Here is a 16,176-nt window from a genome sequence, read left to right on the forward strand (position 1 = left end):
CAACAGGGTGAAAATAAAGTTCAGCTGGCTGGGATTTGACCACAAAATCACTGGGAAACAATTTTACAAGCAAGTAACAACTGTGGGGCGCCGTCTCAGCGTGGGGAGCTCCATGAAGGGCCCCAAGGAGCCAGCAGCCTTGCAAGAGAACAACAAGCTCTGCCTGTCAACAGTGGACCTAGAAGTGAAGTGCCAACCTGACAATGCAGGTGAGATCCCAGGAGTGCCCTGGGGGTGGCTGTGCTGGCACAAGCCTGTTGGCCTCTCTTCTGTGCCTCAGACCTGTTTATAAGAGATACATGATCCATGTGCTGCCAGGGCCCTGTGCCAACCACCATTGTTTACATACAGTTTCACTATGAAATACTGAAAATACTGAAATACAATTTCAGTTAGATAAGGAGCCCTGTTGTTGTATACTTGCCTAGCTATGCCATATGGCAGTGTCAGTGGTGGGCACAAGAGCATGGGTAATGGACAGTGCAGTTGGCCACTGATGTCTTTTAAGTAGATGGTTGCCCGCATGGCCAAGCCTTCCTGACTCAGGAGTATGGCAAAACCAAATGGTTTGAAGTTCCTATTTGCCCTAATCCACAGAATTCAGTGACTCTTCCTTTCTCTTCCCCTGCCTCAGTTACTGGTAGCTGAACTCCAAGCATCCATAGTTGTCCATTACAGAAATTTGCAGGGCACCAGGTGTGAACTGTGAACTTCTTGAAGCTGCCACTGGCACACAGTGTTGGAATAACTAGCTAAGAGAAGACCTGCTAACCCAGAGGTGAAAGCCTCTTCTGTAACTGAATGTGTTTATGAAGATATGCTGCCTCCTTCAAAGACTCTATTATTCCCTCTGCAGCTTCTCCCTCCTTCATGAAGAGTGTCTTCAGCCCTATCTTGTTGCTCAGCCTTATCACTATGTGTGTCACTCAGCTTCGGCTCATCTTCTACATGGGAGCCATGAACACAATCCTTGAGTTTCTGTCTGGAGATGAGGATCAAGGTAGGATATAACCAGCTTCTTTTATCTGTATCCTTGGAACTGGGACTTGGCCCAGGCTGGGTCCTTGAAAGAGGCCAATGAGCCTGATTACTCAGCAGGTACACTTTGTATGGCAATTAGTGGTGTCAGAGTGCAGCCGACAGCTGCTGGTAGTCTAGCAGAGGGCTAACCCAGAACAGAGGGGCAGTGAGGTTGATACTTGAATGTCAAGCTAATTTTAGCCCAGTGTCTAGTTAGATACTATTCCATATTGTAATAGTTAGATACTACTCTATATTATTTCCCCAGATGGGCTGCTGGAAGGAGCCTCCTGGAAAGGACTGTGATAATGGTTTTGTTTAGTTTGCACACCTAGTTCATCAGGTATTTGCTCTACTTACCCTAAGCAAGCAGAGAGCAGCTGACTCTCATGACTAATGGTTGGACTGGGTTTCTCAGCCCAGCAACCGGGGGTGGGAACAGTGAAGTCATAGCTGTTTTGTGCAGCTTGGTGAGTGCTGGGGAGGCTCGGGGGTGCTGGACTCGTCTGTATTTATAGCTCTGGTTCAGTCCGTGGAGCAAACAGGAAAGAGTACATGCATTTACTGCACTTGAGAATGCCCAGGATTGCAAAACAAGGCTTAGCCTTCTTTTTTTTTTTTGTCCTTTGTAGTAAGATCCAGTTTGAACTTGTTAAATCTGGATTGCATGAAGCTGATAAATCAAGAGGCACTCCTCTGAAAACGGGAGGGAGCACTGGGGGAGGGAAGGAAACCGGGAGATTCCAAGTGCCCTGGCATTCCCTGAATTGCTTTGTTTCTTGAGCCTTTGACAGCCTGCAGCATTCAGCTCTTTATCTGCTGGCTCAAGAGGCAATTTAGATATTAAACAGTAAACAGGACAAATTTCACACTGCCTACCTTTCCTAACACAGCTTATTTTTTTGCTTACCTTGTAACTCCTCTACATTGCATGTTGTTTAATTTCTTTTTACCTTGGCTTGCTCTAGTTAAAGTTCCATTTTCCTTTCCCTCCTAGGTACTTAGACTTAATATCAACTATATATATATATTGCCAGTTCTGTTTAGCTCAAGCTGTGTTAAAAAAGGGACACTACCTCCTGGGTGCATTACTCTTTTTTTTTTCCTGTGCCACCTCTGAGTTTTCTTCCCATTTTCCACTCCTCCCCCTGAATGAAGCCTGGGTTCACAGTGCAGTCCACTGTCTTGGTGTTTCCATGGCATCAGGAAAACAGTGATATTGTCTAGTCACAGCAGTGTCAGGCTACAAGAGCAGTTCCAAGACTCTCTAGAAATGTAATCTGTGTGGATTAGGAGAGGATGGGATGCTGCTCCCTTGGATTCCTCTTTCTTTTTGCAGTTATTTACTTGAATGTTATGTGTTGGGAGAGTTCCCTTGCAACTGTTTTTGGGAGCACTCGGCAAGGGAAGAAGAGAATTGAGTCAATCCTGCAAGTGTTATGGTCAAAAATCCTAAATATTCTTGGGAGCAGAACAGGAGAAGGATGTGGGGCAAATCATTCAGATGGAGTAATGCCTTTTAAGCTGCAGTGAGGCACACTGTCCTTAAATGCCCTGTTTCTGTACAAATTATAGTGACTTAAATGTGGCATGAAACCTACAGGTGGAAAAAGCCATCAGCCTGTGGCTACTTATCTTCTAAAACCCTGAAAAGAAGGGGGAGAGGCTAAGAAGTTCAGTAGCTCTTTAAATTACTGTGTAATTTTGTTGTAGGAACACAGGAAAGAGTAGAGTTGTGGTGTCTAGACCTTGATATCTGGCTGAATCTTTCCTAAATTATCACTTTGCTTTCAAGTCTGGTGATCCTTGGAGAGCTTGGATAGATTCAAGGTGGATAGAATCAACCTTAGGTTGCAGGTTGGACTCAATCTTAGGGGTCTCATCCAACCAAAACATTCTATGATTCTATGGGCTGGAAAACTCAGCTGTCTGAGGTTCTTGCTCAGGATAGTTTTGATGGAAAGACATACAGAACAGTGGACACAAGGGGTTGTGCCCATGTGTGCACCCTTTGTCTGTTTGCTGTATCCAGACTTCTATTTCTGCCATATCTGCAGGTATTTTCCTAGATTGTTTTCCTTCTCCTCAGGAAGAACATGGGTTTTTTTTAACATGATAAATGGAGGAGGCTCTGTTTTCTAGCAGCTACTGCCTTTCCTTCTTTTGCTAACCCTATGAATTTCATTCCGTGCTTCAAGCTGGCTTCTGCTCTTGCTGTTTAGAGCCCAAGATTAAGAGCTTGGAATAGCATGAAGAGGGAGAATGTGACAGCGTGGCTTGCTTCTTACCCTCTATTAAAAAATAACCAGACAGCAGCAAATCAGCTCCAGGAGTGCTTGTAGAGGGTGATGCCACCTGTCTCTATTGGCTACAGCAGTTGCTATGCAGTGGGATGTGAGGCCACTTCAGGACTTGCCTTTGCATGGAGGTAATGGGGGCATGAATGTGAGTTTGGAGGTTGGAGTTGGAAGTTCCTCTTGATTCCCTTGCCAGCAACTGGAGCCAGGAAAGTATCATTCAGATGCCATCTCTGGGCATAGCAAAGCAGCCCTGCTGAGGTTTGCTGCAATTGTATAGGAGTGAAAGACTTGTTGGAAATTTCTCTGCATTACCAAGATGATTTTGGTGTAAATCCTGGCTGTATTGCTTTGGCTACATCCAGAAATGTCTTAGAATGAGCAAACAACTTCTTGGTTGTTTTGCTTACAGTGCTGCAACTCGTAAGTGCTCTGTGCTGAGGCAGGCAGTTTCAGAATTACATCCTTATTTCAGAGCTGTGGTACACCATGACTCACCAGCCCTTCTCTGCAATGCCTACAAACCCATCACAAGGGGTGCAGAGAGGAAGTGGAAAAAGCATTGCAGAGTGGGACAGTTCTCTTAAGTCTGCTGGCATAAGCTTTCCCTTAGCAGGCCATGTAGACACTTCTCCTGTCTTTAACCCATGGGGAATTTCTACTAACTTGAGTTTTTAATGTTTGGACTCGGATGCTGTGTGGTTTCTGCCCATCTCCCCTCCTTTGCTCTCCAGACTTGTCCACTCAGCACGAAATGGGCTGGTCTTCACCTTCCTGGCCTGGTCTGTCCTTGCTGAGGCTGGCTGGAGAAGATGTAGTTGCAGCTCCCAGCAAGGCAGGAGAGGAAATGACTAAGGCAGAGTTGCCTGTGCAGGATATATTGCTTATAAGAAGTTTCCCTGATGGTTCTGGTCAGAATAAAACTCACTGGTGCTAGCAGTTGCTGGGTCCCATTTCTGTAGCCCTATCTGCTGTCAGGCTGATGCTGCTCAGAACCCTAGTGCAGGGTCAGAACGACTGAAGCAAGTATGCCTGGTATGTCCACTCCAATGCTGAGTCTTTGGGAGGCTAAATAATGAAGTGGGGCTTTGGTGTCCCAGTTCCTTCAGCCCTGCCTGTTAGCACGTGAGATCTGGGGTTTTAATGAGAGAGTGATGATTGAGGAGGAACAGTTTCTGTTCTCTTTTTATCTTTCTCCTTTCCTCTCTGTTGCTGCTATGGCAGCACTTGGACCTTTGAAACGTTTTGTGTTTTTTTTTTTTCCCCTGCAGTGGCTCTCTACACTTCCATTTTTGGGGTATTGCAACTGCTGTGCTTGCTGACAGCTCCTGTGATCGGCTACATCATGGACTGGCGAATGAAAGAATGCGATGATGGCTCAGAAGAGAATGAGGAGCACAACACTGAGCAGTGCGTAGTGTGTGCCGCGCGGGACGCGCAGCCACCTGGCAGGCCTCCTCTGCTCTGCATGATGTATTTTGTGATGAAAGACTGGAAAGAATGTTGGTTCTTCCGTATAGAAAAGGAAGCCCGAAGGAAGACTTGATAATTGCAGAGGAAAGCACCAAGCTATCTTCTATGTCCACTAAGATCAGTCAAGAAGAGCACATTTAAAGTCTAGCAGTGGAGGCTCAGACTTCCCTTCTAGCCCAACAGTAAGAGTAACAGCACTGAAAGAATTGCATAGGTGTTCCTCAGCTTCCACTGATGGAGATCCCACCACCTCCATAGGCAGTCCTCTAGCCAAACTGGTTTAGATAGAGTTGATGTGATGTGTGGAGAATTTTGCTGTGAGTTCTGGTAGCTGCTGAAAGTGCTTGTTGTAAGACAGGTTTTGCTCTCCTTCCAGAAGTGACAAGAAGAAGAAAAAGCGCGATCGGCAGATCCAGAAAATTGCTAATGCCACCAATGCCTTTGTGTTCACCAATGTCCTGCTGGTTGGATTTGGAGTCACCTGTCTTATTCCTAATCTACCCTTGCAGGTGAATAGGTCAAATGGGTGGGTGTGCTAGCGGGGCTAGTGGTGTGGGTTCTGGCAAAATGACAGAGCGGTACCAGGAGGTCCTGCAAGCCAACAGAACCAGATAGTGGTGGGATGGATTTCTGGCACTTGGGAGCCTCAGTCTTAAAGTGGAAAAACATAATACCAATGCAGTTTACATCTCTTGAGAGAACCTAAGGAAGCAGCTAGAGTCGATTCATGATTTATTCACACTTGGAAGTTTCTGCAGCTGCGCTGTGTAAGAATAAATACTTTCCCACCAAGGTCCTCTCAGCAGTGCCTGGGTATTTGACCTGGACTTGGTTTAAGCTGCTGATGGTCAGGAAATGTCATAGAATCACAGAATGTCAGGGGCTGGAATGGACCTTGAAAACTCATCTAGTCTAACACCCCTGTCAGAGCAGGATAACCTATACTAGATTGCACAAGTTGGTTTTGAATATCTTCAGAGAGGGAGACTCCATAACTCCCCTGGGCAGCCTGTTCCAGAGTTCTGTCACCCTCACAGTGAATTCCTCCTCATGTCCTGTAAGAAGAAATATACAGAAGGTTACTCGTGTGTCAAATACTATGCCCAATGGTATCTGTGGGATTATAAACCTGTTAAAATATTTATTTTGTGGCACCACCTGGTTTTGGCAGAGTTGTTGGATCATTTTATGCTATACTTAAACATGCCTCAATGACGTAGGCAAACAGATAGAGTTTGCTCACACTTGCCTACTGTCCATAATAACTTGTGGAAAATTAACTAAATTAGCCACAAGCACAATGAAAGCTTTGTGATCCTGACCACAGGCTGCTGAGGACATTTCCTTGCCATCTACAAATAAGATGGTGAACTTCAGGGGGCACTACACATTCACCTTTTCAAAGTAAGGAAAATCAGGGCTTTTGGAGAGCACAGTGTCTTCCCTTGTGCTGATCTGGGCCTGGATTCCCCCTCTAGAAAGGAGAAGAGCATTTAGGAATGGCTGTGCACTAGGGTTTGGAATGCCTAGGTAGTATCTAGGATGTGACATTTTTCTGCTTCTCTTTCCAGATCCTTTCCTTCATTTTGCACACAATTGTGAGAGGATTCATCCACTCAGCTGTGGGCGGCCTCTATGCGGCTGTGTAAGTCTCTGTTTACCTATAGTATGTGGCTGGCCAGATAAACTGGTTTGGGATGATAAGTTCTCCAGTTCTCCAAGTGGGAGATCAGGAAGCGAAGTCTTCGTGGTCAGAAGGGAAAAATGATGCAACTTGTTTCCTCAGTCACCACTGGGTATGACAGGAGCTGGACTGATGTCCTATTGGATGCTTTTCTTGTTGGGAAATAGCTAACCTCTCTGTCACAGCTACTGCCCTGAGACAGGCACAGCTATCTCTGGGCCTCAGGTGAGCCTAGGCTATCAACACCAAGGTTATGTAGTAAAAACTCCAGGCTGCTTTTGTCTTATAATGAGTAGCTACACTCATGTGCCCAGGTCAAATATTAACATAATTGAGTACATTGCTACTGGTCTGCTCTGACATTACATTGGAAAAACATTGCTCAAGATACCATTAGTGGTGCCTCCTCCCTTTCCCAGGACAGATCATCCATCCGGTTTCCAACTTATCAATAGCTGAATCTAAATATTCTCCTCCTTATTAAGCAATGGTTTTTATTTTTGAACACCAGATCTGCCCCTCTGTCCTGAGCTGTTGGACAGAGGAACAGAAAGAGGCTGTTATTATTCAGAGAACTGCAGAATCATTGAGGTGGGAAGGGCTCTTTTCAGACCATCTGCTCCAATGCTTGTGCTCAAGCAGGGTCAGCTAGAGCAGGTTGTCCAGGATTGCATCCAGTTGCGTTTTGAATATCTTCATGAATGAAGACTCCACAACTCTACAGACTTCCTTCTGTCAAAAATTTTACTCCCAATGTCTGGGGAATCCAGACTAGAAAACACATCTAAGACTGCTTGAAAAATGCAGAAAAGGTTTGGTTCCCTGGCAGCTATGAACAAAATATTTTTGTTTCAAGCCAGGCACATGCCTGTTGCTGTACATATCTGCTTGCTTAGACATTAGTGCTCTTTGACCACTTCTTTCTTCCCAAGCTTAGTTTAACCTGGCCCTTTCTAAACACTGCTCAGACATGGGAAGAGAAACACGTCAGGTTGCTCCTGAGGTGTATTTTACCGTTGGCAGTATCTGATAGTCGGCACTTTCCTGTCAACAGTACTGTTTGGTTTGACGTAGGATCAGACTTGTCCTCCACAAAAACAAAACACATGCTAACCTGCTGTGCAGGTCTCACTCACTTCTAAAGGGAGCAAATTGTTATGGCCAGATGAAAATGATTGCTCAGCCACTAATGTTGTCATCTGGATGAAGAGGCTGTGGTTTTTGCTTGTAAACATCAACACTCCTCTCCCCCTTCAATAGGAACAGCAGTTGTATAAGCCCCTCCACCTGCCAACGGTGCAGCTGCAAAACAAAACAAGTGCTGGGTTTGGTGCTTCTTGAGAGCTCAGCGTGAGAACAGTCTGGAGAGCAAGGCTCTGGCTTCACCAGCTGCATCCTGCTCTAGCGAGAACTGTGCATGCTGCTGGGTTGAGCTGAATGCTCTATAAAAAGAGGCAGTTTATGCATAAATCCGGGAGAGAGAAGTTGTTCACATTACGCCTGTTTGGGACTGTGCTGTTGTGTTAGTCGGCTGGGAACGTCGCCTGATCTGGTGATGTCAGCAGTCAAGGTGACATATAATAATAATGCTTTTACTTTCTCTGTTGACAGATACCCCTCTACACAGTTTGGCAGCTTGACAGGGTTGCAGTCGCTCATCAGTGCCCTTTTTGCCCTTCTGCAGCAGCCTCTTTTTATGGCATTGACAGGACCTTTGGAAGGAGACCCTCTCTGGGCAAGTTCTTCTCAAATCTAATGTGAAAACTTGGTGGTTAAGATGATTTTAATTCATTCCTTTGATAACAAAAGGACTCCTGTGCATGGACCAAGGTTAAAGTAGCTGAAATTTACATGCCCCTCAGTCTGCTGTGAGCTTGGTGCTGTCTAGGAGACCTTTCTCTGTGTAATGATTCCCTGGGAGAGAAAGCCATTAACCCTTATGTATGGAAAGGGAGGAAGGGAGATGGTTGCAGGAGTGCTTTCTGCTAAGGTTGTGTCCTGAGTCCAAATCTTGCAACTAAAAGTGATCAAATCTTTGTGGACTTCAAAATGCAGTAGAAATACCCTATGGTCTTGGGAGCTGTTACCTCCAGTAAATTTTGGTCTACTGAGGCTAATATCCAAAAATCCAAGTGGTTATTAAGGGTAGGGCTAATGTGGTGTCTTGATGAGAGTCTGTCTGGGCAGATCAATGAAATCATGACACGGGTAGGCTTAGGGAGATTTTTGGTCTCTATGCTACGTGTCTACTCTAGCAGACTGTTGCTCTTCCATCAGCAACCTTGGTGTGAAAGAACTGCAGCCTAAACAGCCCTGCCTGTTCTCTGGAACAAGACTTCTGCAGCCATGATCCAGAGGGACAAACTCTTGCAGCATTTATCTTACACACGTGGAGCTCTGGGAATGGCAGTGTAAATATAAACACAGTGAATGTTGTTGCCAATACACAGAGCAGGGCGTCTCCCAGTTTGCCCACAGTTGAGTGACGTGGGTTGGGTTCTGACACTTTGACTTGGTTGTCACCTTCCCCTAGCCTGCTTAATTCTGTTTTGTCTTTCTTCCCGCAGGTGAATGTTGGCTTGCTTGTTATGAGCTTCCTGGGATTCTGCCTTCCAATCTACCTGGTCTGCTACAGGCGTAGGTTAGAGAGAGAAAAAAAACAGAAGATGGATGATGCCAAACTCTTCTTCAAAATCAACGGCACTCCCAATGAGGAAGCCTTTGTTTAAACTGGTACTTCAAATGCAACCTCCCCTGTACAGGTTCCTACCACATCCGTGGGTTCTACCTGTGGTGTAAGCCAGGATTTTTCTCTCCTGGCTCTACCAGTCTTTGCTCATCACTGGATGGCTGGACATCATGGCTGGGCTCTCCTCAGATATGGCAGGAGGAGACTTCCCACTCCTCACTCCAGAACACAAGACACTTCTCTTTTTTTTATAAAGGCCACACAAATATTGTGTCTTAAATTATCCCCTGATCACACTCTCCAGCAGCAGTCTCTGCATAGGAAACTGGGAAGAGAAGGAAGAGAGAGATAGGGGAAGAGGGAAGAAAGACCATAAATGAATTTGCAAACGTAATGCACTGAAGTCTGTTTTCTTCCCCTCCTCCCTCAATCTTGGCTAACCTTGTCTCAGATGCAAGCTCCACTTCTCCCTCCCTGAGGCTTCGTAATGGTCCTTCTGCTTGATATATTGCTGGACCCAGTGGTTTTAATTGTCTGTCCAGACATACCCTAGACTGCTGCTCAGGCAGGGAAGGTGATTTTATTCTTATGTGTATGAGCACAGCTTCAGTGTATTGCTAAATGTTGGCTGCTAGCACTGACAGCTCAAAAATCTTTTATTACTGCAAATGACACAGACTGTGAGCAATGGATCTGCCTTCCATACTGAAATGAAGAGCCCAGTGGATTGCTTGGTTCTAAACCAAGCCTTCAAAGGCCTGGACTTCCTCTTCTTCTCAGACCACAAATCACCTGTATGTGTTTTAAACTGTCAGCAGTCCTGGAGCCTTTGAGATAGGAATTGGATCTTGTTTACCGATGAAGTGCTTTGAGACTTGTTGCCTTGTTCCTCCTCTTCCCTCTGACATGACCCTGGGAAGGGAGCAGCAGTGTGTATTTAGTAGTGAAGCTTCTTGAAGCTGAATTCTGAGGCTCCAAATACCTTGGTGTTCAGAAGCTGTGAGCTGACTTGCTGTTGAAAAGAGTCAAGAGTGCAGAACACTCCTTTGTGTCTGGTAACTGGATCCTGTGGACATATAGCAGGATAATGTGCTGATGTCATTCTTCCCCAGCCATTGCTCATCTGCAGTGTTCTGATAATAGCCCCCAAGCTGCTGAACACCAGGTAACTCTGACCAAAAAGCTGCTGGTTTGGCCATTTTAAGAGCCTTCTATGATGTTAATGGCTCTGTCTGGACAGAGTATGTGGTGATTGATTGTATAGTGAGGCTGAATTACCGAGCAATACATGTGGGGAAAGGTGTTTGGCATGGAAGGAATAAAAAGGGAATTCTTAACCTCCTTAGTTTTGCAGAGGGTTTCTAAGTCTTGTCTGAAGTCAAGTTTTCTGCCCTTAACCTTCATGTTGAGGTCAGTAGCTCAGCCTCTGTAGCGTTGTGACTGGTGTTAACCCCTGCACTATTTGGACCTGCTGGGAGCAGGACTGTGCAGCATTGAGGGTGAACATCAGCAGTGAGTGTACAGCAGTCTGTACTCTGGGCTGAGCTGGTGGCTGCAGGAAGGTTGGGGCCAGGAATAAAAGTTACAAAGGTGTAGCGGTGGCGCTTTCTGAACTGCCATCTCTTGCACAGCGGCACAGCCCTTGGCAGTGGGTACATCACTCACCTTCTTTGGTCAGGAAAGTGCAAGACTCAATCATTGCCCTGTTAGCTCTAAAACGGTGATTACAAACAACACTGCACTTGGACCTTCCTTTGAGAAATTACCTGGGAACTGAGTGCTTACTGATAGATTGAAGCATGCAGACGCTCAGCCCACCCAGGCCTTCACCTTCCCTAAACAGCAAGCTTGATGGCCTCTTGCACAGAGCCTTGGCAGGACAGCTGGAAGCCCTGCAAAGTCCCTCGCCGGTGGCCTCGACAGCACAGGATGACGAAGCAGCTTTGTGGGACAGCAGCGCCACCTCCAGCCAGCCTCCTGCGGGCAGTTCAGATGCTACTGCACTCCATGGTACCTTTCAGTCTTCAGTCACTCGTTTGGAAATGACTTGCCACTTGAGTATTCCACGCGTCTGTGCAATTCTTTAATGTGCTGCCTTTTATTAACTGTTTGTTCGAAGACAGCCTTATTGCCTGCTGTCCGCCCCCTGCTCTTCTAGAAATTCCTGTTTTCTGTTGGCCTCTAACTTTGCTGATTTAGTGACCTTCCAGCTTTTCTTTCTTCTTATGTTGAGCAATAATTAAGAGAGCAGAGTTTTGATTAATTTTCCTGTCTCAAGTACCTGTTTCGGAGAGCTACCAGCAGTAGTACAACTTGCTTAGATTTCCAGAGGGCTTTCTGCAGATTTCTGCATTTCATATTACTTCTAAGTATTTTGAGACGATTCCTACTCAGCTCTGAGATATCTGTGACATGACAACGGCAGATTAAATAGCTCTTAGTAAGAGCTCAGGCAGGTGAATGTCTGAGCCACAGTCCTCAAGCTCACAATGTCTTAAAATAGAGACAGCTGTTGGAGGGTGTCTGTGCTAACTCAGCATTACTGCCACCTCAGTTTCAGAATGTTGAATGTGGTAGCTTCCACTGTCATGTCACTCCCATCCCTGATATAAATGGTGGCATACAGAGTGTATTCATGAAGTGGCACTGGAGAGGCTGCTGCCTTGGAAGTTATGTGCAGCTGAACAAAGAACACCCTTTTATTCCTGCCATCTGCCTCCCCACTGCAGTTCCCAGATCCTGCCCTTCGTTAGGTATATCATTTAATCCAGTGTTGTCTGATAAGATAGTGGATATATACGGTTGGTATCTCTGCTGGTGTGCTGCCATGTTTAGAAGCTGCTGGGCAGCTGTGAGGGGCAAGGTTCATGCCTCTGAGCCAGTTTCAGGCTCTGTTTGCAGGCTGGCAGGAAAGCATGCCTTTGGCTTGCAGTCAGGACTAGTGGGTACACAATGGAGTTTTAGTAGTTCAGGGTTGGCCAGGCAAACAGGAGTGTGAAGTCAAACTGGGATTTATTGCTGCAGAAGATAGTGGGGAATAGGAGTATAACTGTATTTTTTAAACAGGAGCTGGATAAACAATGGTCTGATGCATCCACTAACTCAGGGAGATTTTAAGTTGCTGTAAATAAGAAAGTTATGCCAAGGAATGATTACTTTCCTGCATGCTCTGTCTCTTAAGAAGTGGTCAAAAATGGAGAAAATAGATGCTGGGCTAGGTGAAACATTGATCTGGTCTTGTGGGGTTTAATTTAATCTGACAGTTGTGAACAAAACTAATATTGAAAGCAGTCTCAAATTTATTTATCAAACCTCTGTATCTGCATGCAAGCTGTGCAAACACTCCACTGTTTGTGGCACAACTATTTAATGCTGTACACCCAGCAGGGGTGAGCCCCTCAGAGGACAGAGCATTCAGAAGAGGCTGAAACCAGAATATTGTCCTCTAAATGTTGCCTTGCACAGTGCAGAAACAAATGCTATTGGGATGGTCCTGTTACACGTGACTGCTCATGGGCAGTTTGCCACTGCCTTTGATGCTTATGGAAAGGGAATTGTGGATTCCTTACATTTGGAGTGGAAATCAGCACTGCTGCTTTCTAGCCAAGGGATGCAGGACCAGTACAATTCCTGATGTGCTCTTCTATGTGCATGAGCCACCTTGTGGAAAAAAAACAAATGGGCTACCAAAGACTAGAGGGTCACAGCAATTTAAATCAATAATGCATTTACCTGTACATCTGAAATACAGATCAGTGTATTTAACTACCTTTATAATTCCAAAATGATGGCTTTTGTACTTTGTCCTTTTTTTTTAATGCCCCCTGTGCCCCCTTACCCTCATCCATATGAGAAGTATAAAGCGGTGGTGGTCATAGGAGAAGACCTTGTTACTCCATGGAAACATCCTCAACTGAATGTAATGAAATAGAAACCTGATCTATGAGTACTTGCTGTTTGTAGGAGCCCTCGGCTGTGTGAAGGTGACTGCACCTTCAGGAAGCATGGCTCCCATCTTTTGACAGGGTCTCACATGTATTTAACATGCATCTGTATTATAACAATAAAAATAAGAGAGTGGGGAAGGGAGAGATGACAGCTTTTTCTTTTCATTAATCTGTCACTACCCAAGTACCACCAACACAGTCTTGATAACACTAATGCAATGCAGTCAACAGTGGCAGAGAAAAATCTGTGCTGTTTTGCCTGCTAGGAGACACAACTTTTAGTGGGGTACTCTCAGCCAGCTACAGTATGTGGATCCTTGAGCTGAATCTGGACACAGATGTCTTTAAGAGAAAAGGCAGATCTTGCTGAGACTCCATCTTAACTGCAGTGCTGCTACAGCAATTGAGATATTCAACTCCCACACCAAAGCTTGGCCTCATCATGCTTTGTCTACAAAGGAAAATTGTAGGATGAGATTTTAACTGAGTCAGCAAATCACTACAATGTTTTAAAGTAGGAGATTCCCCTCTTGACAGACTGATGAGCTTGGAAAATATGCCACAAAACAGAAAGCAGATACTTTAGGGTAAAATGAATGAATTTTTTTAAACTATGAGTTTTGTTACTACTTTACTTTTTTTTTCCCCTTTGAGTCTTTTCTGCATCTGCAGAGGTTTTGGTATTCCCCACTTCCCAGTTTAGAACTGCAAAGTATTCATAATGGTAATCAGCACTGCAGTAGGATTCCTGATGGGAATGGGCTGGGTTTGGTTATTAATTAAAAAACAATTAAACAGCCAACTAAAAAACCCAAAACAAAACCCCACTACTTTTGATTTTTATTTCACAATATTATCTTCTCTGGAATGGTTGAAACAATGATGTGTTAATGTAGATGCATTCTTCTGTGTTAATTATAAACCCTCCAGGTCCTTGTTTTTCTACCTGTGCTGCCCAGCCTGTCTCTGGACAACCTGTTCTTATCAAGTGTTCTGTGCTCTACGTTGTCATCTTTCCTGCTGCTGCCTGTCACTTCCTTGTGCCTCACCCTCTCTGTCACTTGCTTTTTACTCCTGGGACAATCCCCTTTTCCAGAAAGCCTCTTCTTTTTAACCTGATGGCATTAGCTTCCCCCCTACCTCCTGTTGACAAGATCTTTTTCGTTTGTCCAAGCTGAACTGTAAGGCCAGTGTCATCTCTTCTGTGTTTGTAAGGTGATGTGCATTCTTGCAGTACTGTCTAAAAATAAATGTGGTACTAAGTTAATCCTTTTGAGGCTGCACATAATAAAGGTATTGCTTGGTTCCTAACGAGGCTATGTAAGCATGAATGCATTACGTGGTGTCATCTGCCGAAGTGCCTGGCTGCATGCTGAATGTTTCCTTGACTTTTTTTTTCTCTAGGTTAGGAGTTAACAGCCAGATTTTAATTAAAATCTACCTAAGAAAATTCTGATAGTTCAGTTTTAACACAGAAAGGTTGAAAACAAGCTCACTGGGACAGGGTGAACTAGTATCAAATAAAGGATGATAAAAAAAATTATGGCCTTAAGTGGGAATGTTACAGAAGTGCAGGGGGGGCAAAAGGAAAGCTGCTCATTTTGGTGATGCTAAATGTGTGAAGTTTTATTTTTCTACTCAATGACAATCTTTGCTCTTTGCATCTGGTGACAATGTAGTAAAATGAATGCTCTTTAGCTGGGTGGGTTGGTTGGTTGTTTTTTGAGTACAAGTTCCAGAGAAGAGCTTTTTGCAATTGTTTTCTAGTAAATATCTGGGGTTATTCTTTAGTACTGTTTGGGTGGCTGCTGCTCATAAGTCCTGAAACTGAAAGAGGACAAGGCATGAATCATGACCTGATCACAGGGTGCAGCCCCACTCCCAGGTGACACTCAGCCTGACTGCAGCCTTGACCCCAGCTCTTGACACGGATGTCATCAGCCCTCTTCACTACCCTAAAAAAAAGAGGAGCTTCTGGTCACAGAATTGGGTTGGTTGGAAAAGATCTTTAAGATCATTGAGTCCAACTGTTTTTTAACCCTGACAGCTCCGGTGCTAAACCATGTCTCTTAGCTTCGCGTCTCTGCCTCTTTTAAACGGCTTCAGGGACGGGGATTCAGCCACCTCCCTGCGGAGCCGGTTCCAGAGGTTGACAAACGTTTCAGCGAAGGGTTTTATTTTAATGTCCCTAATATTATTAATGAACATAAATGCTTCTTTTAGATACATTTTGAAACTCAAAACACTCTATTTAAAACAAACAAAACCCAACGAAACCGAGGAAACCAAACCAAAAACTCAACAAGTTTTGTGCTGTTGTTAACAAATACACAGAATCATAGAAGGGGTTGAGTTGGAAAAGACCTTGGCGGTCCTGACCCTCACTACAGGAACAACACTGAGGTACTGAAGTGTGTTCAGAGAAGAAGGCTGCTGGAGGGTTTTGAACACAAGTCCTGTGAGAAGCGGCTGAGGGGAGCTGTGGGTGTTCAGCCCGGGGAAGGCTGCAGGGAGACCTCACTGCTTTCTCCAGCTCCCTGAAGAGTCTGTAGCGAGGTGGGGATCGCCTTTTCTACTAGGTAACAAGCTGTAGCATGAGAGAAAACAGACTCAAGTTGCACCAGGGGAGGCTTAGATTAGGCACTGGGAAAAAAATCTTCCCTGAAAGGGCCATCAGGTTGTGGAAGGGGCTGCGGTGGAGTCACCATCCCTGGAGGTGTTTAAAAGACGTTTGCATGAGGTGCTTAAGAACGTGTACGATTATAGGTGAGTCGATGATCTTAAAGTCTTTTCCAACCAGGCGATCCTATGATTCAGAGGTGCCGCAAAGCCCGAGGGAGAGTGAGGTACCGCCGGGGACGGCATCCCCCCCGCGCTGCACCGAGGAGAGCGGGGCACAGACAGCGGCTGGGAGGCGCCGCGGGAGATGCCTTCGGGCGGGAGGGTCTCTGGCTCCCTTCCCGCCCACCTTCACCCCTCCCGCCCCTGGCCCACGTCCCGCCGCGCGCTGCTGAGGTAAGGACGCGTGCGTGGCGCCGTGACGCAGCCGTTGCCGCAGAAACGCCC

At 45.5% G+C, this 16,176-nt stretch overlaps 1 protein-coding gene across 2 annotated transcripts in view; it reads left to right on the top strand.

Annotated features, from left to right (window-relative positions):
• The window catches only part of SLC43A2 (solute carrier family 43 member 2), a 36,397-nt gene extending 21,976 nt beyond the window's left edge, over positions 1-14,421 (top strand). For both annotated transcript variants that reach the window (XM_064165801.1, XM_064165800.1), the window contains exons 8-14: positions 7-209; positions 857-1,000; positions 4,589-4,727; positions 5,167-5,299; positions 6,362-6,435; positions 8,086-8,209; positions 9,042-14,421. In XM_064165801.1, coding sequence (XP_064021871.1) covers positions 7-209; positions 857-1,000; positions 4,589-4,727; positions 5,167-5,299; positions 6,362-6,435; positions 8,086-8,209; positions 9,042-9,203 — 979 coding nt within the window. In that variant the 3' untranslated portion in view covers positions 9,204-14,421. The remainder of the gene's footprint in view (positions 1-6; positions 210-856; positions 1,001-4,588; positions 4,728-5,166; positions 5,300-6,361; positions 6,436-8,085; positions 8,210-9,041) is intronic.
• Positions 14,422-16,176: the final 1,755 nt, after the last annotated feature.

Source organism: Pogoniulus pusillus, chromosome 27, assembly GCF_015220805.1.
Source record: "Pogoniulus pusillus isolate bPogPus1 chromosome 27, bPogPus1.pri, whole genome shotgun sequence".
NCBI lineage: Eukaryota > Metazoa > Chordata > Aves > Piciformes > Lybiidae > Pogoniulus > Pogoniulus pusillus.